The 13164-nt window shown below is 47.4% G+C and overlaps 1 protein-coding gene across 1 annotated transcript in view; it reads right to left on the bottom strand.

Annotated features, from left to right (window-relative positions):
• Positions 1-336: 336 nt before the first annotated feature.
• The window catches only part of Aknad1 (AKNA domain containing 1), a 31266-nt gene continuing 18438 nt past the window's right edge, over positions 337-13164 (bottom strand). Inside the window, exons 6-11 of the mRNA XM_052731933.1 lie at positions 11109-11206; positions 7392-7514; positions 7194-7301; positions 4039-4117; positions 1320-1449; positions 337-659 (exon numbers count right to left, since the gene is read on the bottom strand). Of these exons, the coding sequence (XP_052587893.1) occupies positions 591-659; positions 1320-1449; positions 4039-4117; positions 7194-7301; positions 7392-7514; positions 11109-11206 (607 nt within the window). The 3' untranslated portion in view covers positions 337-590. The remainder of the gene's footprint in view (positions 660-1319; positions 1450-4038; positions 4118-7193; positions 7302-7391; positions 7515-11108; positions 11207-13164) is intronic.

Here is a 13164-nt window from a genome sequence, read left to right as displayed (position 1 = left end):
GCACCCGCAGCCCCGAAACTCCCAGGCCGCTGCGCAGGTGCAAGGAGAGACGGCATATTACCTTACATTACTAAGCAAGTACGTTCAGTAAGTAGGTTGGCGTATTCCCAGCAATATTGACTTAAAATCCTTTGAATTTACCGTGGGCTTGTCAGGACGTAAGCTGTTGTAAGCTGAGGAATGGTGTCATGTTGCTTTGCAGCAGCGTATGAGAGGCTCTGTGTCCCATCTCGCCAAGACAATTTTATGAAACTTTCCAGACTAATAGATAAAAGTGTTTGTTTTATTATTTTTTATTTTACTGTGAATTAGGAAGAACATAGATTCATTTTCACATAAATACATAGGTGCCAGAGGGCTGTTTGCTTTTTGTTTTTGTTTTGTTTCATTTAAGAACTTCGTGTAGTTCATTTTTTACAGTTCTAGTGTTTTCTCTAGAAAGCCATCTTTCCCACATTGTGTCATCAGTAAAATACTCTGGAGAAGACAGCCCAGAAATGTAGCCCTTGGTTGCCTGGGCTGGAGTTAGGAGTGTTTTAGTTGGTACCTCCATCGGTGCACTTTGGCGAGGTCCTCTGCAATGGATTTAATCATTTGGTCAGTGGTTTTTTCAATACAGTTGCTGTCTTTAAGGCATGATCCAAAGCCGAGTTTAAAATCTACAGAGGGAAAGTCCACATATTTTAGTTACAAAAACTTACTCATGGCTCTGATAACTGGATTCACTCATTATTAAACATTACAAGACGGAATTTTTGGAGCATTCTGTTTCCACACAGTTTATTTCTGGTTTTGAGGGTTGGTCGCCTAGGAAACCAGTCCGGGATGGAATGTATTTGTCAAGGGAAGGGAGTGATGTACAGCACGTGACTGATGAACATGAGTCAGAGGGTGGGGTCAGCAGCCTGCTGGCCTGTTCCTGCTGCAGAGAAAAAGAAGAGTTTGGGGACCCCAGGAGGGAACCGAGAGTGGGTGCGCATGGATACCGCACATGCGCATCCAAGTAAACCAGGGTTGCTGTTCCCAGTCTGAGCGTAGGAAACGACTGGCACCCCAACCAAGGTCACTGGAACAGCGTGCGGCCTTCAAGCCTGGCCCAGGAGAATCCTGCAGCAGAAGAACCATCCACCAACCGCTTTCTCCAGGAAGTTTCCTTTGGATCCAGTTTAGGAATAATGCAAACCGTGAGGCCGTTGAGGCCCCTGTGTTTTTAGGTCAGTGCTGAGCAAAAATTGTTTTTAGCACATTTTCTGAAAGCTAGCCGTTCTGTGCTCTTTAAGACCATAAGTCTGAACTGCAAGGATTTTCTCAATCCTCACCTTAGATTCTGTTTCTTCCATGTTATTACGATCACATAAGGACTGGATTCCAGGAATCCTGAGGAAGCGGAGGTGGGTCGGGGGTGTTGCAGGGTCTGTGTTACAGGTCAGGCAAATCTTGGGATGTTTTCTAGAAGACAAAAGCACATTGTTACCTGTGTGTGGCACCGCCCACATGCACTCTCTTTGTGCGTGTGGACAAGAGTGTGCACATGCCTGTGTTAGTATGATCGTGCGTGCGTGCGTGCGTGCGTGCGTGCGTGCGTGTGTGTGTGTGTGTGTGTGTGTGTGTGTGTGTGTAGTTGAGGGACCCTGCCTTTCATAGCACGCATAGTCCATGAGGCCAACCACAGTGGAGCTTCAGGGAAAAGTGGTCACTACAGTCGATGAAGCACATCTTTCCAAAACTGCTTTTTTTGTTTTGTTTCCTCCAGAACACAAAGAGCCAAGACTCCAAAGAGATTCTTCTCTTGTCATTTTGGGGGGGGGCTAACCTTCTACCCTGCATAATCATAAAACAAAGACACACAAAAAAATTGCCAATGACAATACCTGGACTTGAGTTCATTCACACACCAGTGACCGTGCATGGCGAGGCAGCCAATGCAGAGGGGAAATGAGAGCTGTGTCTCTTTAAGTCAGTGGGGCCGCCTACCCTACCTGCTGCCCTCTGAGGGCCGATACTAAGTCTGCCATGATGGATGCAGTGCAGGACCACTGGTGTTCAGGCGTCTACTACATAGCTCTGAGGGGTTCGTTTCCTTAGCCTATGTGAAGAGGGGCTGCCACAGCACTTGCCTGTAGTCAGGTCTGGTGTGGAGCCTCCTGCGCTTGGTCCCTTGGCTAAGTCTTTTTTTGGGGGGGAGGGGGAGGTGGACACTTGTGAGCAGTAGCATCTTTAGGGAGTCCCTTTAAATGCCTGTGACCTCAGAGCATGTCTCTGCCCCTATGTCTTTCACGTGTGTGTGTTCTGCAGTTCACATTGGAGCCATCCTCCAGATGAGAAGCACTCGGTCTCAGGGGCTTCTGACTCATTAAACACACCAGGCTGGGGGTGGCAGTGTAGTGTAGTGGGGAGCGCAGGGGCCTTGGAGTCCTCCCCCCATATGGAATCACCCAGCGCCTTGAACAGGATTAACGGTATTGCTGAGTACATCCCTTGTTTTAAGTCTTTTACAGTTCACTCACAACTCCATACATGTGTGTACCACATCTGTGTAACACATTCTGATCACACTCATCCCTCTACCCTCTCTAAACCCCCTCCCCCCGCCATCTGCTCCCTCCCGTCCCACCACGGGGTCTCCATCCCGCTTTGATTTTGTTTTATTTTGTTTTGCTTTGAGACCCACCATACTTTTTAAGCCAAGTACCATCCTTGGTGTTTTATATGTAGTCTTGGTGAATCTGGTCCTATCATCTCCATTTTACATCCAGGAAAGTGAAGGCTCAGGGAGGGTAAGTAACTTTTCCAAGGAAAGAGACACAACATAAACCCAAGAAGTCTCCAAAAACTACATTCTTTTGTTGGTTTGATTTTCTTTTTTTAATGATTTATTTTTTTATTTGTGTGTGTATGTGCGCACGTGTGCGTGTGCGTGTGTGTGTGTGTGTGTGTGTGCACAGAAGCCAGAAGAGGACCCTAGAGCTGGAGTTTGTTTTTGGAGACAGTCTCATTATGTAGCCCCCTCTGTCCTGGTACTTGCTCTGTAGCCCAGGCTTGCCTCAAACTCTCCCATGCTCTTGCCTCAGCCTCTGAACTGTGATGACAGGGGAGCCCTGCCATGCCCGCCTTGCACTGTGGTATTTTAAATCACTGTGCTTTTCTGGGTGGCAGGCTCAGGCTTGAGTTTGTCCAGGGGAGGGGCCTGAACTGTTGCCACTCTGCCCTGCTCTTGGTTTGTCTGAAAGGGCTCCCAGCGCCAGCTTCTCTCGCCATCACCCGAATCCAGCTGCCGCGGTCCCAGTGGACTCTCCCCTTGCTGCCTCCCTCAGCCTCTGGGCTCCGGTTTCTGCTCCTCTAACCCGCCGCTCATTTCTCACTGGCTACAGTGATGTCTTCTTCTTGTTTTGTTCTGAGACGGTCTCCAGCTGGCCTGGAACTCACTGTTGCCCAGGCTAGCCAGAACTACGACCTACGCCTTCTAAACGCTGGGATCGCAGTCGTCAGCCACTGTGCCTGCCTACTGCAGCCATCTTTTACAATTCTACAAATTTCCCATTGTTCTGAAGAAGCCCGCCTCCACCTGCTTCGTCCTGCCCCTGCCGCTCCCTTTGGGCTCCTGACACACTGACAGGTTCCTGAACTTGCCCAAGGGCCTTTTCTCCTCAAAAAGCCTTTGTCTAGAATGTTCTTCACATCTATCCCGATGTCCTCTGATAGTTCATTCATATTTTTCCTTTGAGCTCAGGTTCCCAAATGCCCCCAGCACAGGACAGGCAATCTTATCTAGGTAGTTAACAGTACAGTGCATGCACCTGAATAATGAAACTCGACCACGTGTGTGTGTGTGTGTGTGTGTGTGTGTGTGTGTGTGTGTGTGTGTGTGTGTGTGTAATCTTACTCTGCACCCCACACTGGCCTCAAACTCACCACAGAGTCCAGACTAGACTTCACTTTTGGCAAGCCTCCTGCCTCGGCCTCTCAAGTTTAGAGATGATGGACGTGAGCCGCCACATCTGGCTCTGCTTTTGTTCTTAGTAATAATGAACTACTCACCTTGTGCTGGAATCATGCTCATCTTGAAAGGGTTCTGAGTTTACTCTCTGGAAACAGATCCATTTTGATGTTGAGCAAGCTGAAAAATGTTAGCTGGGATTAAATTCAGAGTATCAAAAATGGCCTCCACAGATCTTTGAGTTAGAGGCCAGCCTGGTATTCACTGCAAGTTCCAGGGCAGCCCGGGACACATAGTGAGAGCCTGCCAAAAATAAAAAAAAAACAGAAACCTCCAAATGGTGGGAATGTATCACTTCCTCAACTTTGCAGTATGGATGAAATAGTTCATAAAAATTTAACAACTATGTAAGGAACACAGAAAGCAGAATTTTCTTCCAAGAATTCTGAATTCATGAAGCTCAACTTTAAATTTTTATTACATTTATTGATTTATTTTGTGCAGGTGCACACATGCCACTGCACTCTTGTAGAGGTCAGAGGACAACTTGCAGGAGTCAGTTCTCGCCACCGTGTGAGTCTCTGGGACTGAACTCACGTGGGCAGGCTTGGCAGCAAACGCCTTTGCCACTTCAGTCATCTTGCTGGCCCTATTTCTGGTTTGTTGATAGAGTCTCACTCTCTATCCCAGGCTGGTCTTGATCTCAGAACTCACAGTAGTTTTCTTGAGTACTGGTGTTCCCGGTGTGAACCGTGATGACCAACATGAAACTCTGACATAAAACTCTAATAGAGTTCAGGAGACTGAGGCAGGAGGGTTGCCACAAGCCCAAGGCCAGCCTGGGCTACAAAGTGAGACCCTGCCTCAAAATACTAACTAAATAGATACTTATTTCTTAGTAGGTGAGAGGGCAGGGATTTATATTCCTTGGGTGGTCACTGTGTGATCTGGTGTCATTTACAGCTCTGAGTTTCTACTTCAACTACTAAGTGCAGGGGGTACAGTTTCCAAAAGGTGAAACCCAAGTGAATTCTAGACTCTCCACCAGCTTCAGGAGTCAGAAACTAACCACTGGATTAAGGTAATTCCAGAAGAGAAACCAACTGATGAAAAGAAACATGGGAAGTCACTATGGAAGCCAAGGAGACAGCCAGAAAGGGTCAAGTCAGTGGGGAAAAGAAATCTGCACTGTTGCAGTATATCAGACCACTTCCGCCCTAACCTGTTAGAGAGTGTGTGCATGAGATGCACTTCCGCCTCACCCCTAACCTGTTACAGTGTGTGCATGAGATGCACTTCCGCCCCTAACCTGTTAGAGTGTGTGTGCATGAGATGCACTTCCGCCCTAACCTGTTACAGTGTGTGCATGAGATGCACTTCCGCCCCTAACCTGTTACAGTGTGTGCATGAGATGCACTCCCGCCCCCACCACCCCTAACCTGTTACAGTGTGTGCATGAGATGCACTTCCGCCCCACCCCTAACACTCTTCATGCATTTGAATGCTTGGTTCCATTGGTGGGGATGTTTTAGGAGCTGGAGATCCTTTGGGTGGTGGTAGGACTTGGCTGGAGGAAGTGGCTCTCTCGAGGGTAGATGCTATGGACTATAGGCTGGCTCTGCTTCCAGCCAGGGCACCCCCCCACACACACTCACACACTCATGCTCTCTCCACTGTGGCAGTCTTTACCCTTTCATCCCATGAGCCACAATGAATCCTCCCTCAAGTTGTCTCTGTCAGGAATAACGTGGCTGCAGTGAGGAAAAGTAGCTAACGCTTCTGCTCCAAGGACCCGCCCTTCCCTCTTCCCCTTCCTCTTCATCCTGTCTTAGGCACTGGCGTCTCATAGTGAGGCTTTGCTCCCTTCCAGAGGGTCCCACTGGACAGCAAAGACTGTTCCTCAAACACGGGAGACAGGGTGGATGCCAAAGGGTTTGGATTTAGGCAACTGGACCACCCAATGCCGGCTCATGAACACAGATGCTTGTGGGTTCAGTCTCATTGTCGGTTGTCTGTAACGCAGTTTTGGAGCTGACTGGACACAGACTTTGAAATGAGCACAGTGTGGTGGGTTTCCGTTCTGGAGCAGTCTGCAGATGGACAATGGACCTCTCAGATGAGGTACCCGATCGTCATTTCCATCAGCTCCCTCTACTGAAGGTTCCTTCCCAAGGCTGAAGGAAAGCTGTCTTCCCGAGCTGTCTCCACTAAGCTGCTGTGTTTCCTAAGGGAGTTCGGGATCACACTTCTGTGTATTTCACTGTGTATTAGAAGAACAAGCCCAGGGCTGGGATGTGCAGTTCAGTAACAGAACCTTACATGTGTGAAGCTCCAGGTTCCATCCCCGACACCATAGAAGAGGAAGAAGGAAGTGGAGGGGGGAACAGGAGGGTGAGAGGAGGTGGGGGAAGAGGTGGAGGAGGAGGAGGAAGGGGAGGAGGAGGAGGAGGAGGAGGAGGAGGAGGAGAGCCCCAAAGACCAAGAAGATGGAGAATTCTACATTGTGGCTTCTGCAGAATCATAGTGATTCCTTTTGGAAGAATACGTCCAATTGGAGAATTTGTCAGCTGGGAAGCGTGGGAGAGGACCCACTGATTAAGTCAGGTAAATGGCATTCTTTGGTCTTGGGCATTGGCAATTGTGAAGAGCAAGAAATGTTTTGCCTGGTGCTCGCCTCAGAGAGGACAACTTCTAAAGGGATGGAGAAGGGATGTGCCTCTGTCAGAGAAGTCAGGGCTGGCTGCTGGACTGGAACAAGATGCATCTTCTTCGCTGCTCCCTGTCCCCACAGCATCCTTTGGCCTTGCTTTTAGTACCTACCCTATTTGCTTTGAGCTTTCCTTACTTGGGCCCAAGTCCCTTTCAATTGGGAACTTCTTGGGCAGTTGGTGCTGTGCCTTAGTCATCTTTAAAAATAAATGTGGGGTTTCCGTTGGTTTTTCAAAGATTGCAAATGTTTGCATTGGAAATTAACAATGGTATGTCTGAGGACACACTGGGGAGGGATAGGAATAGTTGAGCCGCTCACTGGTTCAGAGTATACACTTGCTGCTAACTTGACTGTGGTCACTAACGTCACAGTGGTGTCTCTACCACCAGCACTTCCCAGGCCCCAGCCCCTGCTCAGCCTCTTGTCACCCACACATAGATCTGAATTTGGAAGTATCAAGTTAGTGCAGGAGGCCTAGACAGCCATCTAGAGAGGGCCTGGGAGCCGCAGTTAACACAGAGAAGGTCATACAGGAGATGTACTTACAAGATGAAGACATTTTATTTTCATGTAAGAAGTGGGGCTGGGCAGAGGTATATCCTCCACGGTGATTTAAGTCATCCTGCCCTGGAGTGTCATATCTATAATGAAATTCTAAAAGGAAAAGGTTGAAAGCATAGCTCCTTGCCTGGGAATGAAGACTGCCCCTGCCCACCCCTCCTCGAGTCCCCGAGTTGGCCTTACCTTTTGGTGGTTCTTCACCGCTGACCCTCTGGGAGTTCCGACTCTCACTGCCGCTGTCCTCACCTCTGTTACGCTGCAGTCCAGTGCCAGAGTCAGGACGGAAGCTGGGCCCCGGATCAGAACCTAAAAGGGTGTGTAGAGCCTGCGTAGGTTTGCTGTGCATAGCCATGAAGCGTGGAAAGTTAATGCCGACATGCACAGTGTGCCTCAGGCACCAAAGGGTGATTTCCTCAGTGGTGCTCCCAAGGGGGAGGTGCCAACCAAGGGTGTCGTCTCGGACCCCTGCTGACAACAGAGATCTTTCTGATGTGAAAGTCTCCAGATGTACCCAGGCCATACAGACACACAGGGAAGATCTGAACCACTTTGGGATTTGGTCCACTGGGTTATTGGGTCCTCTTGCATTTGTAGCTGGTTTTTTTCCAGATTTGCCCCAATACACCCAATTTCTTCATCTCAGATTCTCTTAGGGCCGAGACTTTGTTCTGTCATCCAGGTGACTGCAAAGACAGTCCCCTCCTATGGGACATTCATGGACTCACAGGAGAGGGCAAGTGTAGCTGGTGCTGATCTAGAACCCGCTGGGCACACTGTGGGCTGTGGAGGTACCAGGGAACACCAGGTGTTTGGAAGTACAGGGCCAGGCAGGGGAGGTCGTACACATAAATCACAGATTAAAGACCTGGACTTGAATCCTGGCTCTTCCACTTATTAGCTGTGGTGACTGAAAATATCTACGTTAATTCTTTGACACCTGCTCTATCTATCTATCTATCTATCTATCTATCTATCTATCTATCTATCTATCATCTTTCTATCTATCTACTGAGGCAGGATCTCTCTACATGGCCCTGGCTGTCCTGGAACTCACTCTGTAGACCAGGCTGGCCTCAAACCCACAGAGGTCCACCTGCCTCTGCCTCCTCAGTGCTGGGATTAAAGGCGTACACCACCACACCTGGCAGATAACTTGCTTGGAAAGGTGGCCCTTGGCCTAGGGACCATTTGCCTGGCATGTAGAATGCCCTGCATTCCATCTCCAGCACTACAGGGGGAAAGGAAGGTCTTGGTCTGATTCTTCTCCCCTTGAGTATGGGTTCATTCTAACAAAATAAAGCAGTAATGACAATCTAATAACCTCTCTTTCTGAGGTCCCTTGCTCCTAAGGTAGCTGTCACATCTCAGTGACAAGCACAGTGGCCTATTGGAGGCTCCACGGAGTCTCCTTGTCAAGGACCATATGAGTGATCCACTCTGGCCCCTAATCAAGCCTTCAGGCAATCTCAGCTCTGACGGACATCCTCCCAGGGGACCCTGTGCCTGGACCATCTAACCTACTTGCTCCTAAATGCCAGACCCACAGAAACTGTCAGATACTATTGGTCACTGTTTTGAGTCACTGGGTTCTGGGATACATTATTATGAAGTGGTCAATAACTAATATACTGGGTCTCTGACCCAGGCTAGTTAATTTCTTCGAGTTGTATTTCCTTATCTGTAAAATAAAGATAATACCCATCTTACAAAGGTGTTATAATAATTAAAAGATACTATGCCAGTGCTCTTTACATTAAAATCAAGGACCCAAAGGGTTGGAGAGACCCAGCAGTTAAGAGCATCTGCTGCTCTTGCAGAAGATCCAGGTTCTGTTCCCAGCACCCACACGGTAGCTCACAATCATCTGTTACTCTGGTTCCAGGAGACCTGATACTCTCCTCTGGCTTCCACCAGGGTGAAGCATGCACGTGGTATGCATATATCCACATAGTCAAACACTATACACATAAAAACAAATAAGCCAGGCATAGTGGTGCATGCTTTTAATCCCAGCACTTGGGAGATGGAGGCAGATGGATCTCTGTGAGTTTGAGGCCAGTCTGGTCTACAGAGTGAGCTCCAGGACAGCCAGGGCCGTGTAGAAAGACCCTGCTTCAAATAAATAAATACATCTTTTTTTTTTTTTTTTTTTTTTTTTTTAGGTTTTTTGAGACAGGGTTTCTCTGTGTAGCTTTGCGCCTTTCCTGGAACTCACTTGGTAGCCCAGGCTGGCCTCGAACTCGCAGAGATCCGCCTGGCTCTGCCTCCCGAGTGCTGGGATTAAAGGCGTGCGCCACCACCGCCCAGCCCTAAATACATCTTTTTTAAAGGGGGGGTATAAATAACTTGTGTTCATATGGTTTTTATCTACTGTATATGAGAACATAAACCATTTTATATACCATAAAAAAGTTCTCCCAAAGGCAGGTGTGGTTGCTCAAGTCCATAATAGTACCACTTGGGAGGCAGAGGCAGAAGGATCAGGAGTTCAAGGCTAACCTCAGCTACATAGGAAATTTGAGGCCAGCTTAGGCCAGATGAGACCCTGTTTCAAAAAACAAAAAGCCTCCCCAGGAAGAAATCATCATAGAATATTCAGTCCCCCAGCTACAGATAGGCTCCCAAAGGTATCTTGATATGTAAAGTATAAACCATTTCAGTACCCAGGTCTTCCTAAGGCTAAGTGAACAGTTCTGAGGATTCTTTTAAGTTTAAACTGAGACATTACAAATACTTTATTACTTTCTTTAAAAATAACAAGGGCTGGGATGTGGGTCAGTGGCAGAGCTCTTAGCCTGTGTGAAGCCCTGGGCTCAGTCCTCTGCACCATCAATGACAGCAACAAGAAGTGGCAGAGGGCCACCTGCCTGTCATCCTCACTGCCCAACTGAAGCAGGAGTGTCCAGGAGTTTGGGGACAGCGTAGGCAACATAGCAATACTTTCCCTTTGAAAATAAAGTAATGAATTCATCCTAGATTAGCAAAGTAATATATTTTAAGTAAAACAAAAAAAAAACCACATTTTTTTTTCCAAAAATGAAACCCAAAGCTAATGAGGAGAGTGTCATCATTTCATGCTTTGGTAACTGTCTTGGTAACTATCTTTGGCTTCATAGCTGGGAACTGGGTTCCAAGACCGCATCCCTATTGACGTGTTACGATCCTGGCCTTATATCCCTACAGTACAATACTATTGAGTAAAGGAAGGACCTCCTTGAAAGGGCTTTGAAAGCTCCTGGTATAAGCGTTGAGTTTAGCAAGTGTTCAGTCCATGAAGCTTATTATTTGAAGATTTATTTATGTGAGTGTGTGTGTGTGCTCAGGTGTCCATGGAGACCAGAAGAGGGCATTAGATTTCTTGTGAGCCTCCCACACTTGATTTCTGGGAACGGAATGCTAATCTTCTGCAAGAACAACAAGTATTCTTTGCAGCTGAACCACCAGGCCTCCTGGTCATCTCTCTGTCACCCTCAGCAGTTTGGCCAGAGTGCGTTTCTCTGCTCTACACTGTCTTTGGAGCAAGGCTCTTATGACGACGGACGTCATTATGTCCCCCGTACTCACGCCCTCTTGGCTCCCACCCCAGCTGTCTTCGCTTCTGTGAGACGTATATGAGTGAGTCAGCAGCACCTCCCACGGGCCTGGTAACCTTACCAGGTGCAGTTCTGGGTCCTGCCCAGAGCATGATGACAGGCATAGAGTCCGTCTAGAGGCGAGGATTGGTACTTCATTCTGCTGAGCCATTACTAGTTCTTCACATTTTGAAAAAGGTTAACAAACACCATCCTAGTCAAATGCCGAGCTATGACAACGGCAGATGGCAGGCTGGTACTCACTGTGAGCAGACCTCACAGAGAGGGATCTTTAACAAGTACGTGCACCCCAACTGCTCCAGCTTACCAAGAGGTGAATCATGGCACAGTGTTTTCTCATGGATGGTACTGGAAAACTTTCCATAGTTGGTCCTTCTGTGGCCCCCTTTCTCCATTTTCTGTTTCCTAAAAGGAAAAAAGAAAGAAAGAAAAGAAATGAAGTCTCAAAATTATAGTGTTAGTATGGTAAGCTGAAGTGTTGAATTTCTCTGATATTCTCCAGGCTGATGAGATAGTTCAGTGGGTAAAGTCATTTGTCACCAAGCCTGATGGCTTAAGTTTGATCCCCACATCATGGAGGGAGAGAACTGATACCCACAAATTGACCTCTGACCTCCACATGTATGCCATGGCACATACCTCCCCCCCCACACACACACACACAAACACACACACTACTTTAAAATGTAAAAAGGAATTTGCAGTACAGAATTGTAAGAATTGGTGTTTTCTTCATAATGCTATTTCAAAATCAGTTTTTTGGTCTTGGGAGACTTTTTTGTTTGCTTTTTTTTTTTTTTTTTCAGGCAAGATCTCACGCTAGTTCAGGCTGGCCAGTAACAATAATTCTGCCTCCAACCTCCACAGTACTGGGACTTCAGGCCAAGCCACCACACCTGTCTCAAAGCAGTCCTTGTCTGGAGAAAAAAGCACATTTACAGTAGTACTGGATTGCATCGCTCTGACCCTCTAAGTACAAGCTAAACCGCATCCAGGAAAGTGGGTTTTATGAACACTGAGGAGCTGATGGCTGGGAGCCTGGAGTTCACGTTCATAGCATACAGCCACCAGGGGGCGCCAGAAAGACGCAAGTACAGTCAGTAGACTTCCCTGGCCTGTGTCATTTCAGCCTCCCTCCACGCAGATTCTAACTCCTCCAAAAGAATTTTAATTACTAACAGCTCCTAACAATGCTCTTGCTCAGCCCTGTGATACAGTAACAAGCCCTGGAGGAAAGTGTGCATTCTAATGTGAAAGGCATGGCGTCCAGGACATCCTGGTGCAGACGGGACAGGGTTGCCCAAGGCTAGTTAAAGAACTTGAAGCATTACTGAGCAAACACATGTCAGTCCAGCTGTGCCTAAGCCTGCTGGTAGTGGAGAGGGGACCCCATTTGGGGTTCCTGAGGTTGGGACTGGAAAGCCAGGCCCTTTCCAGCCCTTTCTTCCTCTTGGAAAAACATGCTCTCCTCCTGAGTCATGTATTTTCTCACACCTCATTTTGTGTCTCCACCCTCTGCCTCTGGGGCCTGTGAACATCTGCTCTCCGAGTGGGAAACTTGGATGTCGTTCAAGCGAGTGCAGTCCAACGCATCAATTACGTTTCTCTGCTGCTTTTAGACTCCTTTCTGCCATAAGATCTTCTGGCCAAACAGAGCCGCCAAGAGCAATTCTGCTGGAGAAGGCAGTTTTTCAGCCAGACAAAGCGGCTAACATATACCCTCCAATCCCAATTCCGGCATCAGACATAGCACATGGGGATGTGAATTAATATGTCACATCAGCGTATTTACATTTAGGCAATTTACAGTTTGTGCATTATCAAACTCCATAAAGAGCGTAACCCCTTGATGACAGTTAAATTGAAACTTTTAACACAAAGTGCACAGCTTTCCTCCAGTGAATAATTCCTCAGGGCTGTCATGGACGTTACCAAGATTCAGTTCCTAAGTCCTGTGTAAGACCTCCCACAGTGGAGTCACTTGTGTGATGTTACACTGAGTTGGACTTACCTTCCCACCTTCTCCATTTTAAATGCTCACTCTGGAGCACGGGTCCCAGCCAGAGCTGATATGTGTTTGATATGTTTTTGTAGGCCTTAGATTAGGAATTTGGAAAAGCAACAATTGGTACTTCAACGTTTAATCTTTTTTCCCCCGAGTCAATGTCTCACTATGGAACTATGTAGATCAGGCTGGCCTCTAACTCGGAGATCTCCTCGCCTCTCCTAGGATTAAAGGTGTGTCACCAGGCCCAGCAATCAAAATCTTTTGCAAATGTCAAAATATTTCATTAGACCTAATAAAAAAATCTTTTTTAAGGATCCCAAATCTGGATTGCTGATTAATTCAATACCCTAAAGAT

This window comes from Peromyscus californicus, unplaced genomic scaffold (assembly GCF_007827085.1).
Source record: "Peromyscus californicus insignis strain IS unplaced genomic scaffold, ASM782708v3 Scaffold_9__1_contigs__length_137607984, whole genome shotgun sequence".
NCBI lineage: Eukaryota > Metazoa > Chordata > Mammalia > Rodentia > Cricetidae > Peromyscus > Peromyscus californicus.
Note: the sequence above shows the minus strand (reverse complement) of the source record. Positions and strands in the feature narration are given on the sequence as shown.